This window comes from Geospiza fortis, unplaced genomic scaffold (genome assembly GCF_000277835.1).
Source record: "Geospiza fortis unplaced genomic scaffold, GeoFor_1.0 scaffold130, whole genome shotgun sequence".
Lineage (NCBI taxonomy): Eukaryota > Metazoa > Chordata > Aves > Passeriformes > Thraupidae > Geospiza > Geospiza fortis.
Window position 1 is genome coordinate 4,278,108 of NW_005054300.1, and position 25,563 is coordinate 4,303,670.

The window sequence follows — 25,563 nt, forward strand, 5'->3', positions numbered from 1 at the left end:
CTTGATTTATTGGCTATGGATGAGGACTGTGAAAATGCTGACTGAAGCAGTGTTGTTGTTTCTCTTGTTTCCCTTACTTAGAAGAAAAAAATCAGTTTCTTTCTAATGATCCCATGGAGCAAATAAGCTAATAAAGATAGCAGTGGAGCCAGGAAGGCACTCTAGATAGGAGGAGCACAGAAATGCCTGGGTTTGGTCAGGTCACATTTTTTTCTCCGTTAATTGTCTACAGACATGAAATCCAAAGTCTCAGATCAGGAAATTGAGCTCATAGGTTTTTCTGAGGGGAGAACCATTGCAAGACACCTCTAGTTAATTTTTTTATTTTATTTCTGCAATGTAGCCTGGTTACTACTGTAGGTTTCCCTTTACCATATTAGCACTCCTACAATTAGTTGAAATTTTTTCCCCTTTTTCTCACACACCTCTTTGAGTCAACCCAAAAGACACATTTTTCTATATGCCAGGAGTGTCTTCTGGAGCATGATGACACTTGCTGCAGTGGTTTCCATGGCATCTCCATTCATGGAATCTGCTGGAAGGACAGTGGATACCCCAGCCACCCCATGATGTCTGGGGACTGCAACATGTGCTTGGCTATTTTGGAAGAGGCATTTTGATTTGAGGAACCCCTCTTCTCATTGGAAGATGTTATGTGCTCCCCATATGTGTGACAATTATAGGGGGTGCCAACCGTGCTCCTCTCTGCTGCTTTGGAGCACTGTGCTGCTTTCCTCCTGGAGGACTAAACTCTTAGAAACAGTTTGGTTTTTTTCCATGGGCAACACTTCCAGAAATGTTGATGATGTGATCCATTCCTGCAAGCTGGTCCTTTGTAGCCTGGGTAGCTGATCTCCAGCTTGTTGTGCTGTTTGTTACATGTAAACTGCCCTCAATGCTGTTAGATACCCCTCAGACAAGGATTCCCTTCCTGCAGAAATTTGCTTCTCTGAGTATTGAATGCCTTTGAAGGAGCAACTCCTTCTCCTCTTGTGAGTCTGAGGGGAGAGGGAGCAGGAGGTGAATGCAGTTGAACCCTGGGGTGGGTAACAGGCTGAACACACTTCAATGTGTAGAGAGAAAAACAAATCCAGTAGTTTGTAAATGAAATCCACCTTAAAGACATTAGCTTGTTCCACCTTAAATATGTAATTTCTCCAAATTCTTGGCCATGTGCTGATCCTCATTTCCTGTCCTTCTTTTTCTTTTCTTTCTTTTTTCTATTTTTTTTATATTATTATTTTTTTATTTCCCTAGTTTGCTTCCCTCTGGAGTAGTTCCAGTGCTCTGGAGCTGGAAAGCAGATGTGACTCTCAGACCTACAGAGGCACTTCTGACTTTTTTTAACATTCCTATGGTTTTAATCCACTTTTTCCTTCATGTAATATAAACAGGGAGGGCTTTGGAGGCATGAAGGAACCAAATCACTGCATCTAATTCTGAGACCCTCCCAATTCAGTGCTGTACAAGCTAGAGGCAATATGGCTGTCTGTTTTTATGCTGCCCCACATGCATTATGACTTTTAAAAAAAATCAGGACTAGGGAGAAATGAAAGAAAGGCTCTGTCCTGGGATCCTGCTTACTGCTGCATTGAGTTCAGTAGATCTGTGCTTCCCATAGCTGGCATTAGCATCCCTCATTTAGACCTAACTTTGTCTCCAGGTGGCAGCAACATATACAATCTTGTGGTGCCCAAGTGGACTGACTGCAGGGCAAGTTGGTACCAATATGCTACATAAAGTTTTTTTATTTGCCTTCATGTCCTTCATTTTGTGGTTGCTCTGAGCCCATGAGAATGAAGCACACCTGGGAGGTGCTGGCAGCACTGAAATGAGGAGGAATCTAGGATGGGGTTTCAAATATCTGCAGTAGGTTCTGAATATAAAGGAAGGAAGGAAGGATACTTGTGAGTCAACTCTTAAGATGTGAAATGAAAATTGTTACTGGGCCAGGACTTTGCTGAAATTGATTAACAGTTGTTTTAGTTCTTTCACCTATAAAATGGGGAAGATCAAGGAATCTTCCAAGGTTATTCTTCAAAGGGCCTAAAGATTAACAAATTCAAGAACTAAGATAAAAACTGTAAGCATATTTCACTTGCATAAGTAGTTTTTATTTGTGATATTGCAGAAATAAACTGTTAGTTTCTGGTAACTACTGCTCAGCATTAACTCCAGGTTAAATTGGCTGGCACAGGAAGAAGTAGCCTACAACAGCCTCTCTGCTGAGGGTATGTTGCCCAGAGTTATTAACTGTCCATCTGTAACTGCTGTTATTCACTGGGAGAAGCCATGTGAGATCAGAGGTGTTTGTAGCAGTGGGGTTACCCAGGCTTATCCAAATACTACAGCTGGCAGGAGAACTGACAGGCCAGTGCAGAACCTGCCTGTGGCTGCCTTTCTGATCTCAAACATGTTAAGTCTCCCACAAACTAAGATGGATGTAAACTGTTTTTTCTTCCTGATTTTGCACAATCAAGCTCTGTTGAAAGTAACCTTTGGAACTGGAGTACTCAGTGCATTGGCCACTGTGGCTTTCTCACAGATGACATCCTCCACATCATATAAACTCAAAAATGTCCTTTAAAAAAACTTCCTTGATGCAAAGGCAGCAGAGAGCATTGGTCAGCAGCTCTGCAAAAGGAAAGAAACCAAAAGTCTTCAGGGCTGGAAAATGGCATTGGCACTCCTCCTTGACACAAGAGGAGTTGTGGCATGTATTTCCTTATTTCCTTTTCCTTTTTTGGCTTGGTTTAAGGCCTAGCAGAAAAGCCTCAAAAGGGACAAGATTGAATAGATCCAAGTTGCTTCTTGACATAGCATCACACAGTGGATACTCTGTATATTTTTGAAGTCAAATCAAGTTAGTACCAGGTTGCTACTTCTTGTTAGTCTCCATGCATCACAGAGAGCTCAGAGCTCTTGGGATGCTTTCCTTTGACATCAGAATCATTGGAAAAACTTGCCACTAAACTCTCTGAGAAGGAGAGATCATACATATTTACCTTCATGTGTGACAGAAGGCAAGTATGTAAGGAGAAGCAGAATCTCTAGTATCCTGCATGGTCTAGGTGGGTGAAGGGGAAAAGGCAGGATTTTGGACAGAAAGATCCTTGTAGTCATTGCTAGAATTGTATTTGCTTTTATACAGGAAGAGTGATAAAGAAGTCTAGAGAATCAAATCTACACTGCATTTTCCTGTTCTCCCTGTAAAGTCCCAGAGCCACTCTCAAGTGTGTGGATGTCATGAGGCAGACCAGGATGAGATTTGATGCAGAAATCTCACTGGAAACCTCAAAATCCAAGTGTTGTCAGGACAAAGATGCTCACCTGCCAGGAAGTGATTTGCTCATATCCCATGTGCCCCAGCTCGTTCCTCTGCTGTCTAATGAGGCTCCCTTTTCAATAAAGAACCTTAGAGTCCTACTGTTTTAACCTTTGTATTTCCTGCAGATTTCCTGAGCACCAGGATTTTAATGATGCCTGCTTTCTCACTTACAGTTCAAGTGCCTGCTTTGGGTATCTTGAGAGAGTAGAGAGAAGGTTTTCTGTGACTCTCACTGTAGCAAGTTAGGGTTTCATTAGGGAAAGCAGAGTTCATCCACATGGTCTTCCCTGGAGTCTGATTGCAATCTGAAATCCCTGCTGAGGTGTTAGGAATGGCAGGAGTTAGAAAAAGAAATCTTCCCTAAAGCCCAGTTGTAGAAGAATTACCTCAGTTTAAAGTGTAGCATGATAACTCGGGATGATGTTTCAGGAGCTGGATTCAGGTGTCTGTTCACATTTCCCAGTTTATTTCTTCAATTTGCCTCTAGCTTGTTCAGGAAAATGAGTCTCCATCAAGGCCATTTTTCCTCAGACAAATTGTTTCTTGATCTAGCGGTGCTAGAAGAAGCTGCAGTAGTTTGAGCCCCACATGTTCCATGGCAGAAAGCTGCTCATGCAGAGCTGGGAATTATTGAAGGAGGGCCAGTGTTCTTTATAGTTTCAGGGAGGGAGGCTTGCACAAGGATCTTAAACTGCAGGTGTGGGTTGTCTGTACAAGGCGCTGTACACCTTTATTTTAGCCCATTTTCAAATTGAGTTGCCACTAGGAAGTTTAAAAACTATTAAAATATTTTACTTACTTGTTTGCTTTTTTGTTGTGTGGGAAAATACAAAGTTTACCTGGTACTGTCTAGGGGAGGCATAAAACAAACTGGTGATGCTCTTTACCTTGTGTGTAACTATTTATTGTCCAGAAAGGCTCCTTCCTTAGGATGATTAGTGCTTCCATCTACACAGTTCACTGCTGGATCACCTGACTTTGATATGTCTAATCAATAGATAATAAATTAGTAGAGACTACAAAATCTTGTCTGAGAATTGCAAATTTTGTTTGATATTTTCATCCATCACTTTTAGAACTTTAGAGCTTTATCTGTTCTACCTGAAAGGCATGAGAAAGCTGTGTATGTAATGGTGTTTCCTTTTGCCTCTCCAGGTATCTGGGCAAAGAAGGCTGGGCCCCAGCTTCATATCTGAAGAAGGCTAAAGATGATCTCCCATCTAGGAAAAAGAACTTAACTGGGCCAGTGGAAATCATAGGAAACATCATGGAGATCAGTAACCTGCTTAACAAGAAATCATCTACTGACAAGGAAGCTCAAGTAGAAAACGAGTCTGCAGAAACTCACATCACCAAGAAGGAAATCAGTTTGCCCATCCTGTGCAATGACTCTAATGGCAATGCCATGATGACTCCAGACAAGCAGGCTTCCAAACTGGCCCAGGGATCCCCAGCCATAGCAAGGATAGCACCACAAAGAGCTCAAATAAGTAAGGCAGTAAAGTGGTCTGGGTTTTCACAGGCTTGCAATGAATTCCTGTTCTCTACCTTTCAGGGCTGGCATTGCCTGTCAGCTAAGGTCCCACATGTCCTGGCCTTACAGCCAAGTCCACACTAGCAGACCTTTGCATAGCCTGTAGATGTATCAAGAGGGATTCCAGAATGTGGTCCTTCGCCAGTAGTGATAAAATTTGACTTCACTTTATTCACGGGTTGGCTGGTGGTTCTTTATTTTAGCCTGCATGTCTTTACTTAGTTAATTTTTCCAGAGAATACTTTTTTCCTTTTGAACACTCTAAAATGTGCCCTTCCACCCCAGAAATGTAGATGATGTGATAGTGTGTTCAAGTTGAGGAGACCACCTGTGTCTTCTCTTGCATTTGTTCTGCTGTTTTCCTGGGGACAAATTGCTATAATGTTTTTTACTATTTCATCTGCAAAATGCAGATGCTGATGCTGTTCTGTGCAAGGAATGGCAAAATACTAGGAGAGAGGACAGTGTAAGTGTTTAGTGAATTACTTCTACTGCTGGGGGGAAAATAGGTATTAGTCAGTCCTTTGTTATCCAGTCTCCAAAGCAGCTGGTCAGTTCCAGCAGAAAATACGATCCACTGCTTTCTGGCAGTGATTTCCTCTTAAATTTGCTGGCTTAGCAGAGATGAATAGCTAAGCTACCTTGGTATTTCTAATATATTCTCATAGTTTCCTATCTTATTTCATAGAGATACCTTAAATATTGCAAATACTGGCTTCTATTCTCAAACTGTGTAACAGCAGAGAGCTGCTGAAAAATGTGTTTAGCAGTACTTGTGAAGTTAAATAAACCCTTCCTGTTCCCTTTCCTGCTCAGGTTCTCCAAATCTAAGAACAAGGCCACCCCCACGAAGAGAGTCCAGTCTGGTGTGTATTGGTTTATGGTTTATCTTAGCAGTGGGTAGGTGTCTGGGTGCTTTGTGAGACTTTGTGCAGCTCTACAAGGTGGGAGGGATCCTATATTTGCATGCCTGTTCATTTCATTGTTTAAGTGTTGAGCAGACCTCAGGGCATCCTAATGAAAAATCACATTTTTTGTTATTCAAAATGTTGCCCCAACTAATCAGGTCTGAAGGGAGAATAGGATAAAGCTGCTGTGTTCTGTGCATTAAAACTTGTTTGGCTGACTCAGAAGGTTTAAATGTCTTCTGGGTGTCTTTAGCCCAGACTGAAATTTCTGACCTTCTCTTGTCTTAAGCAACTGGGAATGTGTCCCCTTCTTCCCTTGCTGCCCCCTTTGAGGTGGCTCAGAATCCTGTGGAAGGATGTGTGCTACAGGAACAAGACCCCCTATGATTTCTTATCCCCAAAGCTAGAATCCTGGAAGTATGTACCAGTTTGAGGTTAGAACTGTCATCTTCAATAGGAACTAGTCAGTAGTGTATTTATACAAAAAGTCATGCTAATAGATTGTTTATCTAGGCAATGCATAGTGTTTAATTTTTGCTGTACCCTTTATGAGCCGTATGTGAATTTTTCTTGTAATTTTTCTGTCACCAGAGATGCTTCTTAACAAACTACATGAATAGCATATTAGCATTTTCTTCCTATTTTTCTTTGCATTATTTTCAATTAGACTTTGTTTTGGCAAGACTATGACGCTTAATCCCATGCTAAAAATAACAGTGATATTATATGTGAAAGCCTGAGCATATCTGCTGTTTTCAATTATCTTCTTTTAATCCAAACCATCCTATTATCTGAAGGCATTTTATTATGCTGTGCTTCTGCTGTATTTCAGCATTTATAGTGCAGAAACATCCAATTATAACAATGTTAGACATGGTTCCTAAGGTGCAGAACTGCATTCTCTGTGAGATGCCACATGCTGTGCGTGATAAAACATCAACTGTTAGTTACAGAAAGGGTATCATAGAAATGGAGGAGCAGGAGAATAAAGCACAGTGTGTGACTTGCCCTTCTCCCATTGATGGCTCAGGATCATTTTGTGTCTTTGTCTGTCCTGTGTTGGCCTGTGGGTGCTCTGACTTATGGTTCTTTCACAGAACCCTAAGCAGTGAAGTGCAGAAACTGTGCAGCTTCACCTAGCTGCCCTGCAGATGAGCACTGTGCTCATCTGAAAAGCTTTCAATATTGAAATTCCTGAAAGGACCCTTTTCCCATTTATCACCTTAAAAATCATTGTAGCAAATTCTAAAATGTGGCAGCTTAATGTAAAGGCACTTAGCTTTTGGAGGAGTCTGCTATGCTGCCAGAATGGCTGTAAATAGCAGTGTCCCACTTCTCATAGAGCCTTTACAAAGGTTGTGTTGGGATTGAGTAGAGGTTCTGGGTCTGTTATGGGGAGGAACTGGAATTGTTTTGATCAAGCAGTAAAGTCCTTCCCTTCTAGCACTTCAGCTGGGCAAAGCTGCTGGTCTATGATATTATCCTTGTTTCTCGCTGCAAGAGATGCCCATTAGCTCACATCACTCACTAATTCAGTTTGTTTAAAAAGTCCAGCAGCAGATACAAAGCAATGATTCATTGGGATGACATTTTAAGATAGTGTATTTAATGACAGGCAGAATCTATTAGGGGTCTGTTGCAATGCAAATTTCTGCAGTGGCATGTCATCCAGAGCTGAGTCTTTCTGGACAAAATCTGAGGGTAAATAGGCTGCTCTTAGTGTGACTGCAGTGGCAGCTCACACTTCATCACCCACAAGTACAACATTTTACTATTCAGGTAAAGATTATTACAGTTTTAATAGTTGGTGAAGGTGGCATGAACAGTGCATATGTTGAGAGGTTTTTCTTTTTTAGCCCATATCAATAAATCAGGTCCTGTTCAGGAGAACTGGGCAGTTAGCATTAGGAAGTAGCACAGGAAGAAGGAAGAGTCTTAGTGAATAAAAGCAGGTTTTTTTTCATACTGCTGTTTAGCTGACTGTGTGTTTGGTTTAAATGAACAAAGCATCCTATTTGCCATAGGGTTTTCAGTTACCCAAGCCACCAGAGCCACCCTCTGTGGAAGTGGAATATTACACCATTGCTGAATTCCAGTCATGTATCTCTGATGGCATAAGCTTTCGTGGAGGACAAAAAGCAGAGGTGAGTCGTAACAGTGTATCTGGAAAAATTGTAATATATATCTGTTGCATGGGAGTTGATTGGAAGGGCAGGAGTGGGAAGCAGTGAGTTGAGATTTTTGTCTAAGTAACATGTTCCTTGTTACCTCTTAGGTTATTGAAAAAAATTCTGGGGGCTGGTGGTATGTGCAGATTGGAGAGAAGGAAGGATGGGCTCCAGCATCTTATATTGACAAGAGGAAGAAACCGAATTTGAACAGAAGAACCAGTACTTTAACCCGCCCAAAGGTTCCACCCCCAGCACCTCCCAGTAAACCAAAGGACTCTGAAGAAGGAACAACTCCTGGAGCAGTTTCTTCAGGAGATACCCAGGACTCTCCCCACAAGCTGAAATACGAAGAACCTGAGTATGATGTACCTGCCTTTGGCTTTGACTCGGAGTGTGAAGTGAGTGAAAGTCACCATGAAGAGGGCACTCCTGAAAAACGACTGTTTCAGCCCCTCAAGCCCTCACCTGTGTCATCACTTCAGAAAGCTAAGTTCAAAGTAGGAGAGTCATCAGAAGAAGTTGCTCATGAAGAAGAAACCATCTACGAGAACGAGGGGTTCAGGCGTTATGTGGAAGATGCTTTGTCCAACAAGGAATCTAGTGGGGATTCTGATTCTCAGAAAAGCTCCTCTCTGTCCTTGATCCGAAGGAATTCCCCATCTTCCAACTCTCCGAAATCACCACTCATGAAGCTCAAGACAGACAAAAACATTCAGCCTGATCTTGGAAAATGTCACTATTCCAGGAGTGAGGAGACAAAACCAAGATCAGCTTCAGATGTCGGCTTACGTAGCGTGCCAAGAACAGGCATGAAGAAAGATCCTGGGCAGAGTCCTTCCATCAGAGCAAAGCCAATCGTTAGGCCCAAACCCTTCCTGAACAAGGCAGACTCTCAGAGCCAAGAAAAGATGGATATTAGCACTTTAAGGCGTCAGTTGAGGCCAACTGGGCAGCTCAGAGGTGGACTCAAAGGTTCAAGAAGTGAGGAGTCTGCGAGCCCCCCACGCACAGCTTCTGAGAACCAGGATGACCCTGTTCGGAGAAGCTCGGCTGATCTCATCACAGCTCCTTCCCGTGGCATCTTCTGCTCCAGCCACACTGCCAAAACTGAGCAAGAAAATGACTCCAGATGTTTCTATGTGACCACTGACTCATACCAGAAGGTACAGGATTCTGAAATTTGCTTCCCAGCAGGAGTAGAAGTGGAAGTGCTGGAAAAGCAAGCTAGTGGATGGTGGTACCTGAAGTATGGAGACATGGAAGGCTGGGCTCCTTCCCATTATTTGGCTCTCCCTGATAACCAGCGAGAAACTACATCAGCAGAGACTGATTCCTCTTTTGCCAGGAACAGGAAAAATGAAAACAAGTCAAACAGTTTAGAGAAGATAGAGAAGAGGGTTCAGGCTTTGAACACCATCAACCAGAGCAAACGTGCAACGCCACCCATCCCAAGCAAACCACCTGGTGGCTTTTCCAAAGCATCGGGGCCGGTTAAAATGAGGAATGGTGTGAGGCAACTTGCTGTCCGTCCGCAGTCAGTGTTTGTGTCTCCACCACCAAAGGATAACAACCTGTCGTGCTCCTTGCGCAGGAATGAGTCTTTAACAGCCACAGATCAACTTAGGACCGTCCGTCGGAATTCCTCCTTCAGCAACGCCTGGTCACAGCCCGGTGACACAAAGGGAAAGCAGCCGGAGCGGCTGGGCACGGAGAGCTCTGAGACCACCTCCAACCTCCCCACGCAGAGGAATGGGATCCCTGTGTCCACAGTCAGGCCAAAGCCCATTGAGAAATCCCAGTTCATCCACAACAACCTCAAGGACATCTATGTTTCCATTGCAGACTATGAAGGAGATGAGGAGACTGCGGGGTTTCAGGAAGGTGTCTGCATGGAGGTCCTTGAAAGGAACCCGAACGGCTGGTGGTACTGCCAGATAATGAGTGGTGTGAAGCCATTCAAAGGCTGGGTGCCCTCAAATTATTTGGAGAAAAAGAACTAATGTTGCAATATCTTTAACCTCCCTAATTTATACTGTTCCTGCTGTGTACATGTGGAAAAAACAATTGCTACACAAAAAGACGTTTCCCTGTGCTCCAGTTTGTACAAAGGAATCTATATGAGGACAAATCTGCCATGTTCTGGAGAGGTTTGTGGGGTTTACATGTTGTAAGCAACTACGAGGAAGATGCAGCATAGTCAAATGCCTTTTTGTGAAGTTGTTAATAATCTTGTATGTGTAACAGGGTATGACATCCCATCCTTCCCATTATTGATAGGAAACCAAATGTGTGCCTTTTGTGAGAGAAATACACATGCATCTACCTGGGGAGTTCTGTGCCAAACTGTTTACAATCTTGGCTCCCTTTCTCCTCATTTTTGTCAATACGTGGAATACCCAAGAATTTTGGATGCTTTTCCACAACTTTAAGTGAGAAGCAAATGAAAGTTTCTGAAACACAGAGGGACTCTAATCCTTTGGAGATGTTCACTTTTTTTTTTTTTTTACTATACTCAACAGTTGGTAGGTCCAGATTTGGAGCCTTTTCATCGTGGAGAGTTTTGGTCTCTGACTTCAGTGTTGCTACGGCTAACTCACCGGAAGAGGCCATCAGGTGGTGTGGGTTGGGGGCTTTTTGTTTCCTTTCATTCTGTCTTGTTCTTTGAGTTGAGATTTCAGGTGTTCAAGGGCAGTGATGCCTACTGGTGCTTGTAAAAACAAACCTACAAACTCCTTGCTTAAACACGTCTGTTACTGTGTAGGCTTCATATTTGGTTCTGTGCCTGACTCCTGCCAGGTGACACTGGTTGATTCTCTTCCCAGAGTTAGGTTTCTCAAAAGTTATCCAAGTCAACGAAGTCCCTTAAGACACTAAAGACAAAGCTGTCAGATGTGTTAATTCTTGTTTTGCCCTCTGGTCCAAATCCAAGGGTGCTGATTGCTGGCAGGGCCCACCAAGATATTAATGAGAAAAATTTGTAACCTTCTGCAACATCAGTGTTTACAATGAGTTGAAAAAAAAAAAAAGCCATCAAACTCAGTCTGCACATAATTTGTATATTTTTGGGGAATTGCTTTTGTGTTTTGTTTTTGTCTTTTCTGTGCATTCTGGGTTTACTGTATTTTCTTACTGTGCGTGTCTGGTTTTACTAGAAAAGACTTAAAACTGAAGTAGGAGCCAAATATGTGTTTCTGTTCCCACTTGAATCCAAAGAGTACATTTGTACTGGAAAGTGGGCCTGAGCTTCTCAGGCTCAGAGATTTCATATCAAAGCAATTTGATCTACAATGCATCTAACCAGGAAGCTGCCTCTTCTACTTCCAGTTCTGTTTGCCTTTTGTAACTCATGTTTTGAAATGTGGCACACGGTGTGGCAAGTGGAAAAGATACCCATCAGCATCAGAAGAGGCTAGGAACATGGAGTTATTTGTGAGGTAGCCTTGTACTGTAAACATAATTTACTAAATCCCTACTGTGCTTAAGGAAGTCATGCTTGGGGGTTTTCATAAATGGCCTTGTTAATCACTCAAGACCAATATCTAATTCCTTTAAATAATAGGCAGCATTGTAAATCTGTCCTGGGGGGGGGGCAGAAAACCATTTCACTACTGGTTTACACAAAGCATTACAAAGCATTATATGTCCTTTTTTCCACCAGAGTTTCATACTGATTTGGCTTGGAAGTAAAAGGTTATAATAAAGGCTTCAAAATAGCTGCGATCAAGGGGCTCAGTTAAACAGCACAACAAGACCATATATTACTGGGGATGTTTCACTGCCAAAAAAAATATTAGGAAATTTATATGTTATTATTTTCCATTTTTTCCCTTTTTTTTCCTTTTTTTTATTTTTTTGCTTTTCTTTTTTTTTTCTTTATGTGTGTATGTGTGTGTGGTTTGGGGGTTTTATTAATTTCCATGATAACACTGAGAGAGTTGCCTACAGCTAATGTGGCTGATGTCCTTTCGGTAGCTGAAACAACATCCAGGTGCCACAGCTACAGGCTACAAACAGTGCTGTGGTTTGAGCAGCTCTCTGCATGCAGGTGGGGAGGGGAGGCTGTTTGTTTGGGATCCCTTTAAATTGTGGTGGCAGGAGAAGGAGGTGTAACTGCACAACAGCTCATATCCCAGTGCGGGGTCCTCTCTGTACCTTGGTGTCTCACCATACAATGTGTAAGTGCACAATGTTCCAGTTAGCTTCATCTCACTGGATGTGTGTCAGTGTGAGACACTGTGGCCCTGTCTCTCATACTTCTCCCCATTTTTAGTTGTACTAATATGGTAGCAGCCATAAAAGACTGCTGGAGCTGTTGTGAGATTATAATAGAAGTATTATATTCTTCTGCTGGACAGTATTAAATAGAGCAATACATAGAGTTATCTGCTAGATTGCAGTACTAATAGTAGTGACTTAGTGATTCATATTAATGTTATGATTTATTTTAACAATAATGATGCGGAAGTGGTTCATTATTTTGAATTAATGCACTTTAACAATAAAAGAAACCAAAATGGAAGCCAATGCAGAGAACTAAGTGCATTATTTAAAGGTGCAGTATATAATTATCATTTTCTTGAAGCACATATTTATTAAGAATTAACTTATTATTTAAAATATTCTAAAGTTTTGTTTAAAGACATTCCCACTAGGTCATCTCTTTGGGGGGATGTAAAGCACAGCTCCCAGATCTTCTGCATTGAGCCACTGAATTCTCTGAGTATGGTATGGTCTGACATGAGCCCCTATCCAAGGAGGGAAGAGCAGCAAGGAGACAGAAGAGCCCAGGCTGCTGGAAATACTGACATTTGCATCCAGCAAAGCCAAGTCCTGGGCACCTGTGAACTGCAGGAGTCCTTGCAGGGTATGGGGTGGCACAGGTGTTTTTGGCACAGTTCCAGTGCCTGGCTGCCATGTGCCTTGCACGGGGCTGGCCCTAGTGGATGCAAGTTCTCAGTGAGGTTCAGGTTAGGAGGCTTCAGGATCTGCCTGAGACAGATGTCCATCTGTCCCACAGCTCCTGTTCCATCTTGCTGGCTTGCTTCCAGCTCTGGCTTTTGCAGGGAGGTGGTTTGCCGTGCTCAGGCAGGGCAGGGTGGCACAGCATGAGGCTGCCTGCAGTACTGCCAGGGTTTTCTCACGCAGCAGCAGCTCCATGGCTCAGTTGCTGCTTTATCCCATCTCAAAGGCTTCATTCCCTCCTGAGAGAGGCAAGACCCTGTAGATGTGCTGCAGAGCCACACTTGTGGCCTCCCTCTGCCCTCACCTGTACCACCAAAAAGGATGGGGTACAGATGGCCTACTTTGTGCCAGAAATTATTGTTGGCCACCACTTGGCATGCTGGCTTCCACCCTGGTGGAAAAGCTTCCATTTGGCCTTCCCTTCACTTGGTAGTTGTTTTGGCTGCTTGTGTTTAAAAAGGGCACTTTTAAAACAAATACTCCCAATGTAATTTTTCCCACTCCAGTCTTACCATTGTCATAGCATCTCTCACTGAGGTGTTCTCTCTTTTTTTGATGCTTTCAGCTGAGAGATATCAGAAAAATAATTATTTTTTCCATCGGCAAGCAGCTAGTTTTGGTCAGTTCTGCTGATACCTGAAATAGCAAGCCCTTCACTCTTAGCTGTGAAGCAGAGAGAAAGGCTTTAAGCTACATCAAAAAAGCTGTCTGCAGGGCAGGAAAACCTGGCAGAGTACTCAGAGGGCAGTGTAGTGTTAGAAGTATTTTAGCTCTTTTCTAAAAATCTTAACGTTGCTTTTTATTTACTAAATTTGTCAGAACTGACACTGGATCAAGAGCAATATTTAAACGTAATGTACACCTCAGTGAACACTCAATGCAGAAATCAATAGTACTGTTTAAATTTCTCTTTCAGATTATTAAAAGGAAGAGTCTGCAGGGCTTGAGCAAAGCCATTTGCAGCTGAAGGGGGCCCTCCTCTGGGGGGAGAGGCAGCTGCTCGTGCTGTCTGCTCTCACCCACTCTCTGTGTTTTCCAAAAAGTCTTGAATTTGGACCAGCAGAAATTCCAAACGCTAATGCCAGAGAACAAAATTAAAGAATGTGAAAATTGTGTCTTGCTGTATACTGCAACTTTAATAATAATGAGCACTTCTGAGTTCGTTATTGAGGTTTATATAATGCCTGAAAAGTTTATTTGCTGGTTTCCTTTGTCTCCCCTTTCAAAACACTTTCTCATAACAGCAAGAGTCATGCATTTTGTTAGGGGTCCTTCCCCATGGGAGGCAATTCCTGTTCATTGTTTTAGCTGCCACCCCGTGCAGTCCTATGTACCAGTCCTTTGCAAGCCACGCCTTTCAAGGTAAAAGAGATGATGGGCAAATGTTGGAGTACTCAACTGATGTGTCAACAGAAAGTTTTTAAATTGATGTATTCAATAGTAGCAAATACACAATAAGGGACGATTTGGATTGTCTTGCAGCTAGACTCTTCAAAATGGAAATTCACATCTGCATGGGTATAGCTAAAAAATGCATTTGTCCCTTGTGGATGTGTACCCCAAAGACTCCTTCCATTATGATGCTATAAAGTTTGACGAAGGCATTATATAATTGTTTTCATCACTTTCAGATCTTAATGAATCATATTTTATTGTAATATATATTCATTGCTTTCCTCAGTTAAAAAGAAAGTTACTGCTTTTATCTTATATGAAAAACAAGGGAATTTGATAAAGCATTCATTATTTTCATATTACTAGTATTAACAGAATAGAACTAGTACTATTTAATTTTAGATCTTCATAGCTAGCTTGTTAATAACTCATATTTTCCTGTGTTGTATCCTACTATTTTTTCTATTTTTTTCCCAAATATTCTGCATTCTTGAGAAAAAGCAAATCCAATGAGTGGATAAGTGCAATATTCATAGAATAAACAGGCCCCTCATCCAGGACTTGGAGTGGAACGTGCAGTGTGAAATGTTTGCAATTCTCTATTCATGCACTCTTAGGGAAGGGGAATTTCAGGGGAGGGGGCAACTGGATGAAAACAGGACCCTTGGGTTGGTAAAGACTGACAGCTGGGGTGGCTCTGGTTGGGAATGGCTGCTTTCCATGAACAAGTATCACCTGTTAGTGGAAGCATAAGGATTATGCAGCATGTTGCCAGGATTATGTATAGAATGTGCATTAACATCCTCATTAATACAGGACTTCTGAGCTGTGCTTGAAACACTCTGTATGTCATCCATGCATGAGTCTGTCTTCTGGCTTGTCTCTGCTGGTTATGTCCTCTGTTGCACTTCAGATTTGGTGGTAGCTTCAGAAGGGAAAATAATTCTGCTGGTGCAGTCCCAAGTTTGGCTACTGCATTGTTACTTGTATTTATTGCAAGAGCTATGAGAATATTTTTACAGGTCCTTACTTTTCTGTCCTTATTGTTAACCTAAGAAGAAAAAGTCTCCCTTTTATCTGGGTTAATTCTCACCTGCAGAATTTCACAGATGTTTTGGATATTGATTTCATATTTCTTGGCTTGCAAAGGTGGATCTCTCAGGTCCTAAATAAAGTTGGGCAGAATCTTTGCTCTTCAAAAGAGATATTGTATTAAATTCTATTTGAATGGAAGGAGAACTTCCATCTGTCAAAAATAATGTGACTTTACAGGTAGCAGCAAAATCTACTACCTTTGAAAAACTGGACTATTTTTGTAAGGTGCAAGAGAAATGTGAAAGCCAGAGCACTTGACTCTCTGAGCTCTGGAAAGTACATCTCCTGTGGCTCTAGTTCATTACTGTGGAGAGATGTACCTCAGTTTTCTGCTTAATTTTTGTCCTGCTGTTCTTAAGTTTGTCAAAAAGCCTTAATATTACCAGAGACCTTTGCATTCAAACACAAAAACTAAATTCTGCAGCTGTACTGAAATAGTATCAAACATGTGATTTTAGGAAGCCTCTAATACTTTACCAATTAGGAATCTGGTTTTGAGGAGCCAACTTAATTCTTTCACAGTCTCTTGTCTAAACTGGCAAGAGGCCCACAGGCATCAGTAGAGTTACACTGACAGAAGACCCTTGTGGGTGCTCAGCATGGACCGTTCTCAGCACAAGCAATCTCTGTGCCCTCTGTTCCTACACCTCCAAAGGGTGCACAGGGCTGCTTAGCCTTGGTGCTGCTCTGCCATGATCCACTGTGCTGCAAACCTTGCAGCTCTTTAAAACCAGCTGGAGCTTTGCTGCTATTTGCTGGTGCTTTTCCGTCACCAGCTGCTCCTTCTCTGTCAGCTTCAGATGCTATTTAGCCATGTAGTGAAGTGCTGTGTATCAGTGCAGTGTTTGATAGCTGCCATCAGTACCAGTAGGATGGTCTGAGAGCATGTGTTTGTCTAAGTTATTTTGTTTTTATTTGCTCTTTGTTGCTTGCTAGAAGCAGGGACCAGCACTGCGATGATGCATGGGAATGTGTCCGCACACTTGAACTGTTTGATGGCCTCTGCTAACGCTGCCCAGTGCTTGTGCTGCTCTTCCTCTCCCTCTGTGCTGCTCAGCAGTCATGTCTGTTGTGTGTGTCTGTAATTTTCAAACAAAGTACTGTACGTAAGGCCGGATCCAGGAGCGCCAGTCAGCTGACTTTGGCTTGGGATGTTTGTTGCTGTTGCTGCTTTTCCTCCTCCACCTTAGACCCAATTTGGAGCAAAGCACAGGTGTCTGTAAGAAGTCACCTGTAGCTCTGCTTTGGGGTGTCAGTTTTGCAGGGTGTGCCAAGGGTGGAACGAGGAGCTCTTTTCTCTTGGGTGCCCTTGCATCAGGGCCGGGACTCCGCAGCAATTCCTGCGGAAGCTGCGCCGCACTGCGTGCGGACATGGCTGGCATTGTCAGAACAAATTAGTTTCCCCCATTTTATATTGTCAGGGCTGGGCTGGTCCCATCAACTATATTCTTCATTTGTTCGTGCATCAAGGTAGTGTTGATTTTTAGTTGGAGAGTGCAATTTTTTTGTTTTGTGTTTGGTTTTTTTATAAATAAATTTGGTTTAAAACTTCACACTGGCGTTTTACAGACCTGTTCTTGTCAGCATAAGCCACTACTGTCCTGAGTTGAGACTCCTGTTTGTTACTGAATTAAAATTATGGGAATTATGTTGATCATTTGGAAAGAAATTAGAAAATAAATTAGAAGTAACTATATTGGCAGGGGGAGAGATAGATAAAATATGAGGAAAAAGATATTTCTAATAAGGCCATGAATTATTTGGTCAGACACTGCAGGTGTTTTCTCTGTATAGATGGTTTAAATACATCACTGCTCTGTGACAGGATTTTTTGTTATTGAGAAAAGTTGATTTTTTTCAGTCCCTAATATACTATGATAATCTGTATCCTGAAGGCACTGATCCATCAACAGAAGACAAACATAGGTTATCTGCTTGTTGCAGTTGAGGCAGTTTCTGTGTCTGGGAGTTTGCATACACCGAGGTTCAGCTGGTGGACTGGGCAAGCATGGCTGTTCTAAACCTGTCCATGTTGGCAGGAACACCCAGTGCTGGTAGTGCTTCTGGAAAAATGTTGGCTTTAGTGACCTTTCCCTGATGCTCAGGGTTTGTTGGGTTACAATGGTACCTGTCCTGGTCCCTGTTTGGTGGAGGAGAAAAACAGGTGGAAGGGAGAATCACTTGGCACTGTAAAAAAATGTTTAAAATATAACATTTAATATTTAGGTAAATATTTCAGGTTCCTCCAGATATTCCCCATCAAAGGTGTTATTGACTATGATGACTGAAAGGTAAGCAGCATGACAGCATTCTCTGTGCAAACAGTTCTTTTGTGGGTGGAGAGCTTGTTCTTGAACTGCTTCTGGGTCACCAAGGAAGTAGTAATAAGTAAACAAAAACCCATCATCACCCTTGGGACATTGAATTCTGTCCTGACTGGGTCCCCCAGAACACATTAATTCAGTTAGTTTCTGTCCCCTTGAAGCAAGACAGAAAAGAATAGTGTAGTCACTGGAGCTTAGCCTGTAGCAACTATTAAACTGGAATAAATAAAAGAGAAAAGAAAAATAAACCTTTAAAAAATGAAATATTTCAGTGAATAACTGATTTAACTACTTCCTGTCTTGAACTTTCAGGGAAGGAAGAAGTTAGAATTGTTTCCAGTTGCTAGGAGGAATTTTTCTGTGTCATGCTGAACAGGCTTGCTGAAAAGTCTTGCTTATTACTCGTGATGAGCTCAGATCTGGAATATTGCAAAAGCAAGGTATGTGTAGCATTACAATGACTTTGTTGTACTGAGGGTCCAAAGTGAGTGTTGTGGGGTCAGTAGTGTACAGAGTAAGTGCATTTCTGCTGTCTGGCTGACTTGCACATGACATTAGTGCTGCTCCTTTAGTGCAGATTTAATTGCAGACAGCAGTGCTTATTACTCTGCTAGCAGTGTTTAGGGAGGATCATGTAGATGAGCCTCCTCACTTAAGGCTCAATATCAAATATCATATCAGGAGAAGTCCTGCCAGCAGCTTGATTGATTGCTGCTTAGGCTAAAGTTCAGATGTAGGTAATTCCAGGTGGGTGTTGAAAGCAGCTCAGATGCTTGTGTACATCTGTAGCTGTTTCCAGAGCTGTTAATTAGCCCAGATTATCTCTGCAAACCGTGGGTAGTGAATTACTGGGAGCCTAAACCTGTTAGTGAAGGAAGGCTGAAATTTGTTTGAGCTGTTGTTCTCCTCTGCATTAGCCAAGCAGTGCCACATGTCCATACTAGAAGCTCCTAGAGGGTTTGCTGTCCCAAAGTTTTAGTTGACCAAAAAGAAAAAAAAAAAAAAGGATCTAGGCTTGGTCTAAGTGAAGTTTTGCAGTGGGTTTCTTGGGTGGTTGATGTTCTTCATGTGACCTTGAAAACTAGATGCTGTTGTCATTTCTGTGTTGGTGTAGAGCTCCGTTTTTTAGTGGTTAGGTGGTGGGAATGTACCTGGGGGAGCTTGGAGTCTTGGGAGAGTATGTCGGTGACCAGAGGTAGAGAAATGTGTGGCTGGTCTTAGTGTGTGTGTGGTCAAGTTGGTGACGCTTTTTTGTCTTTTGTTTGTTTTGTTTTTAATATGGGAACCAATTTGTCTGTTCTGCTTCGGAAAAGGTCTAGAAGTTGGTGTGGTTTCTGTTGCAGTAAATATGAGAAGGAGTTAGCTGAGAGCTTTTTTTGTTTGTTTGTTTTTGGTTTGCCTTTTTTTTTTAAAGAGAGTTTATGGGCAGGAGACCATTTAGTTTGTTTTGGGTTGCAAGTTAAACTAAGAAAATGAGTCTGGGGAAATCCTTTTTTGTGGTAACAGCTTTGGACCATATTTTGTTTTGGCCTCTGATCCAGCTCCACTGGAGGCAGTGGAGTGAATATTGTTGATCATATAGATGTTAAAGTTTTGGTCATGAATTAATTCTTAGAGAGGTGATAGGTATCTTGACATTCACAACATGTCATAACAAATGTGAGCTAGGGACAGAAATAATAACTGTAGCTTCAAACATTGTTCAGTTTTTGTTTAATGAACTTGAGATGCTGACCAGTTGGATAAAACTGTTTGTACAATGAACAACTCCTGCAAGGGTACAGGTGTGCTTGAGTCTGTGAGAGGTTTTCCTAGGACAGGAAATCATGTGCATTATAAAAAAAATTGGCTTTCTCAATTGTCCCAGTAAAACTGAAATCCAGAAAAGTGACACTTTCTGCACTTAACAGCATCTTTTGCCATTGATGGCAAGAGTTACTGTTAATGAGGGACTAGATGCCCCAGTCTGTCTGAACTGGCACAGATCTTTTTGTGACCAGTCCCTGAGTCTGTGTGTAAACATTTGTAAAGACTGGATGCAGATTACAGTACTAATTAGCAAAATGAGCAAATTTTCTGTGGGCCAACACAAAAGATGTATTAGCAGTGAGGAAAATACAGATCTCCTTTTTGCCAAATGACTCTCTAGAAATTTCCCTCAGGCTTCAGCACAAATCAGCTGGGACCTGTGAGGATTTAGCTGATACATACAGTACTGGGGGCCTGTTTCTGTGACTGGGACAACAGAAGTGTGGCTTTATCCCAGCAAGAATTAATGAAATCATCATAGTACAATGTTTTCATTTGCTCTGGATATGACAGTGGTGGGGGGAATGAGCTGTGAAGAGCATAAGCTCCCCCTTAATCCAGATTTGCAGACTTTATTTGACTGCAGTGCCCTGTCCAGAACTACTTCAGAGTTGTCCTCATGGCTGTGCCCTGTGTGGGACAGGGAATGCACCCAGAGGGGCTGCCCTCCTCTCTGTGCCATGACCAAGTGCTTGCTCAGAGAACTGCAAAACAGTGTAAAGTAATTGAGGTTGGGGATTTTTCCCCTAGAGCAGTGTGTTCTAAAGCGGTGAAGTAAAAACAAGTGCTTGTTTGGGAAATTTTAATCATGTCTCTGTAAAGGTGGAAACTCGGCATGGGTCTCTCAACAGAGAATAAGAAACACCATCTGTCTTGGGAAATTGTACATGTGAAGATGCAGAACAAAGACTTCAGATTACTGTGCCTAAAAGTACATCTCAGCATTTCTCTATAGGCATTTGTTAGAGCTGTTCTTATTTTGGAACTGAACGGTATTTAATGATGGTTAATCAGGACTGCTCAAAAATTCCTGCAGGAAAGGAAAAGACAATTTGAGTTCTGGACACTTATAGGAGAGGGAATTGTAAGAAACATAAAATATGGCCAGGTGCTTTATGAACCTAATTTTTGTTCTAGGAAGTCACAGATCCTTGTGATTGTGTCCTGGCACACACTAGTGCTGGTCAGTGACACCTCTTTGCAAAAATTCAGAACCATGCATCTGATGGGCATGTGTGTATTGGAAAAGATGAGCCTAAAAAGGCCTTGGAGTAAACTACAACTGATAAAAGAACTCCTGATTTACATGTTCCAGATATGCTGAAATAACTTGCATTGAGGCAACTTCAGCTCCTTCCAGGCATCTGCCATCTCCCTCCCTGGCAGCTCACAGGTGGTGGAGGGTGGCAGATGTTGGTGGAAAGGGAAATTCAGGATTCATGCTGTCACTGCTCTGTGCTCCGTGCCTGAAGTCAGAGCTCTGCTGGGCCACAGCAGGAGCAGACCCTTGGCACAGTGTTTGCCATGTCCCACAGGGCTCTGCCAAGCACTCTGAGTGACCTTTGCTGACCTGGGTGCTGCTGCCCAGCCAGGATGCTGTCCCCTCCCGGTGTGCAGGACCCTGGGAGGTTGTGAGGGACTGCCAGAATTTGAGAAGTGTTTCCTCAGAGAAATTGCAAGTTCTTGCAATATGAACCTCTAATGTTTTCAAAGACTCAGGCAGAAAGGACTTGCTAAACAAACTGTACCTGTCATCTCCCAGTTCATTGATTGCTTGGACCAAAGGTGGTGCTAAATCTGATCTTTGTCTGTAATATTTATATTTTGTTGGACTTTTTTTTTTTAAGTGTTTGATAATACAGATGCAGTGTCCTTCTTACATGAGAAATTTAGTCCCAGCTTGGGACATGGCAAAACTCCCTGGACCTTCAGGGCCCAGGATTGTTGCCTGTTACCATTTGAGCAGGCTTGCAGTGTTTGGGGGGAGGTGGGAAAAGGGTACTCTATCTTCAAATGCTTGCAAACTGTAAGAATTGACTTGTGATTTGTTTGTTTGTTTGTTGGTATTTTGTTTACAATGCCTCTTATGCCCTAAGGAAAAATAAATTTTTGACCTTTTTAATTGTGATCCAGTTGGTTTGTTTTGTTGGGATTTTTCTTCTAATTTTTTTCAGTAGTGTTTTGATTCCACTTGAATTCCACTGAATTTATCTTTCCCAAAATAACTTGTAATTTGTGTGTTCATGCAATTGCAAATTTCATCTTAGGCTAAATGGATACAGGACCTTGTCTTGTTCCCTGGCCAAAGTTGTTAGTGTATGCTGTATTTTTATATTTTTTCTATTCCACAAAGTTTATGGAAAAGTCATCTGAGCCCTCAAACATGAAGAACTTTAGTCTGCATTGAGCAAGTTCTTAAGGTTTACAGTACTCAAGGAAGGATGCTTTTTGGAGAAGGATAGGTTCAAAATAAGAAGAAAAGCATACTTTTACAGAAATGGTCCTTTGGTTCTGTGATTAGAGTTGATCTGAAAGGTGGGATGAGCCCTGTGTGCAGTCTGCAGAGCAGGTGGTGCTTGAACATGGGATACTGAGGTCTGGATCCTGCAAGGTTTCTTGGCACTGCTGACTCCTCTTACCTGTCTCTGAAGGTTGGAGGCCCAGATAGCTCAGGAAGTAAAAGGTTGTTGCTGTGCAAAGCAGCAGATGGGTAACACTGAAGTTTCTGGTAATGGATCCCCTCTCCTTATGCAGGGACATCTCTTGGGGATGCCAAAGGCAGTGGATTAGGGAATATATTGGCTAAGAAGGTTTTAACAAGGAATGTAATACACAGGGGTAACAAGGTTGTTTATTAGTTCTTCAGTTCCCAGCCTGACTGTAGATATTCCTGTGTGCTGACATGTAGGTGAGTGGTGCCCAAGGAGTCCTGTTGGGGCACCCCAGCTCTCTGAAGGATGCCAGGAATTGAATTTGATGCAGCACATAGTCCTGGGCACAAACGTAGCGCCAAGTGTGACAGGAAAATGTGCCTCCTCTTCCCTTTGTGCTGAGTGAGCCAACCAGCTTGAAAGGGTTTTTCTGGGCTGATGCAATCACTATTTACTAATGTATCCCTTTGTACACTATAATTCACTGTTGATTGCTCACCTCCTGCCCGTTTTTTCTCGGAGAACTACTACCAGAATTGTGCTGCACTCAAGACTGAATTTTTCTGGTCCTACTTTAGTGTATTTGCAGTGTTTGTTAAAATCCGTCTCGGCAGGAGTGGCGGCTGAGCTCCGGGCCGGGCACCAGGTGGCGATGCTGGACCAGTGCTGCAGCTCCTGGACCACTCTCGGAGCATCCTCCCTCTCACCTTCCTCCGCCTCCTTCTCGCCCGCCGCGGGCTGTGCCGCAGCCGAGCAGCCCTGCCTGAAGCAGCGGGATGGGCTGGGGTGCCCTGCCTGGGGAAGGTCAGTTCTGCACCACAGCTGGTCTTGGTGGAGAATCCTTGGGGAGCAATGGCGAAATTACAGCTCTGGTTTGGATGTGGGGAGGGAGGGCAGGCAGGGCAGGGTGACTCCAGCGATGCTCAGCAGATGAGGATGCAAAGCTCACTGGGGCTGTTGTACATACTGTAGCAGCACGAGTGGCAGTACAGAGTGAGGCTGGCAGAGGGGAAACCTGGTAGATGTGCCATGGTCCCTCTTGCTGGTGCCAAGGAAGGAGAAGGTCTGAGTTTGGCCCAGAGCATTTGCACTTCACTCATCCTAATTTGTGACAGTGCTTGGGCTCGGCACGTCCAGCAAGTCAGTGCTGCCAGGTCCTAGGGCTTTGTGTGCTGTGCAACCCTGTCCCTTGCTCCTGAGGGAATGAGGAGGCTTTCCGGACCCACTAGAGGGCCTCCTGTCCCGGCGAAAGCAGGAGCTGGAACAGCTCTTGGAGGGCAGCGCACAGCCGTGCAGACTTGCCTTGTCCCAACAGCTGGGATCTCCTCAGGCTGGTGCTGGAGAAAGCTGGGTTGGAGAAGTGGTTTCACTTTACCCGGCCTGGAATGTTTCAGGCCACTGAGGAACTGTTAGAGTAGAATGGTTTCAGCTGGAGAGGCTGAGGGACACCACTCCTGGGCTGTCCCAGGCCCTTGGCAGATGGAGCACCCCCACTGAGGGAGAAGATCCCACTTCAAATATGTCCCATGACAAGAGTGTGATCCAGATAATCTCACCTACTGAATAGTTAAACAAAAAGACGAAGAGAAAAATCTCACATTTGTTGTACTGTAGGTGTGCTCCTGAGCAGATACCTGCAGCAGAGGATTGGGTTTTGAGGGAACTGGCATGATCTCTGGAGAATCCAAATTCCCTTTGTGTCCTTGTGTCCCTTGCTACATACCCAGGAAGCATCTGCATTTTACCTCAGCATCTTGTTTGGCCAGACTACAGGTTGTCAGTGGACCTTCTCAGCATGCTGCCCAATTCAGGGCTGGGATGATGCTCTGCTTCATCTTCAGGCACTCCACCTGCCCCCTCCTAGGCTGAGCAGCATGTCCTGGCTTTCCTCACAGCACAAGTTCTTTGTGCTGGTGGAGGGTGCTTTTTTGTGGTCACAGAAGGAGACTGTAATCAAGGCAGCGAGAGTAAAGAAGCTGTGACTTCTCTCTGGGGAGGGCAGGAAGAGGCTCAGGAGTGTGGGGCCTAAGCTTTCAGGAATTATGTTAGCTCTTGCTTTTACTTCTGTGCCTTCCTTTATTCCTTACGTGTGTGTGGTGTCCACCAAGGGGATATTGACACCCACCTCCCAATGCCCTCCCATCCTCCAGAACTAAAGGAAAGCCTGAGATCTCTCCACCCAGCTCCCCCTAAGCAAGAGGCTCTCATGCCACCCTTGCTTTTACCTCAGCCTCACACTGTGCTGGCCATTGTGTTTTGCTGCTTTCATGAAGTGGGAAATCCTCAGCCACCCGTGCTGCTGTAGGATATCTAAATCAACTTTATTCACGATCACAGTTATCCAATTATTCACAATGAGTTTTTCTTGTCTTTAAACAGAACACAAAACATCTTAAAGTAAAGCAATGAAATGCAGATGACACAACACAGAGGTACATGGGAACCTACACCAATCAAACAAAACAAAAGATTAGGATTTTTGTTATTTTTACTGGTTTTGCTGGCTTTTTCCTCCCTGGAGAGAGCCTTTTTCTCTTCCCTGCTTACAGCTGGAGGCCAGGCAGGGGTAGGACTGAACCCCAATTTTTGAACTCAGATGCTGGGGGAGTTTTCAGCTTCTCTTAACTCCTAGAGTTTGGTCCACAGTAAAACAAACACAGTTAATATATTAAAACACTCTCAGTTCAAAAGGTGAAAAGGGAATTTACACCACTGCACTGGTACCCATGGACGGAATTTCTTGAAAAATAAAATTTACTGCTTAGCTTTCCCTGCATGGAGTGGGACTGGTCCCACTGGTGTGGTGAAGGCTCGGGAGGCTGCTTATTGCACGTTTCCCCACATCCACTATTTCATCAACACCTTCTTACCCCTTGGCTTCCTCTTTTTTGAAATATTTGCACTGGAGTTTGTGTTAACTACTGAAAAAAACTCCCTGTGTGTGCTGGTCACAGTTGGAGCTGGCTGTGTGCCTGAGGACCAGCCATGCTCCTTGCAGGGCTGCTCTGACTCCCCCCAGGTTGTGCCAGCCAGCCTCCTCCTGCCCCTCAGTGAGGCCATCTGGGAATGGGAGCCACAAGCTCTGGAGCTTTTGACAGCTGGGACAGGGCTGGGTTTGGGCTGTACATCAGAGGTATGCCAGGAAATGCCATAAATCCCTGTCACGCAGAGCGTCAGCATTCAAGTTAGTGCTGCCTGCAGGGCGGGCCCGGGGAGCTGCAGGCCCCTGGGTAGGCCGCAGTGAGGGTGGCACCTTCAGAGAAAGGCTCTACATGTGCTCCCCAGTGAGCAGTCTCTTTTTGCAGACAAAGCAACGATGTTTTCCAGGTGTTTTTAGGATCAGCCTCTGCCAATGTGGGTGGTGCAAACCCACCTGCTGCTGGGGA

At 43.4% G+C, this 25,563-nt stretch overlaps 1 protein-coding gene and 1 long non-coding RNA gene across 6 annotated transcripts in view; both read left to right on the plus strand.

Annotated features, from left to right (window-relative positions):
- The window catches only part of SH3PXD2A (SH3 and PX domains 2A), a 191,851-nt gene extending 180,884 nt beyond the window's left edge, over positions 1-10,967 (plus strand). For all 5 annotated transcript variants that reach the window (XM_031063005.1, XM_031063009.1, XM_031063013.1 and 2 more), the window contains 4 exons: positions 4,484-4,818; positions 5,679-5,728; positions 7,795-7,914; positions 8,046-10,967. In XM_031063005.1, the coding sequence (XP_030918865.1) occupies positions 4,484-4,818; positions 5,679-5,728; positions 7,795-7,914; positions 8,046-9,941 (2,401 nt within the window). In that variant the 3' untranslated portion in view covers positions 9,942-10,967. The remainder of the gene's footprint in view (positions 1-4,483; positions 4,819-5,678; positions 5,729-7,794; positions 7,915-8,045) is intronic.
- A 573-nt stretch (positions 10,968-11,540) lies between these two features.
- Positions 11,541-21,654, plus strand: LOC115948695. Its single transcript, XR_004082488.1, has 2 exons — positions 11,541-11,959; positions 13,009-21,654. It is a non-coding gene; the product is annotated as an uncharacterized LOC115948695 (long non-coding RNA).
- Positions 21,655-25,563: the final 3,909 nt, after the last annotated feature.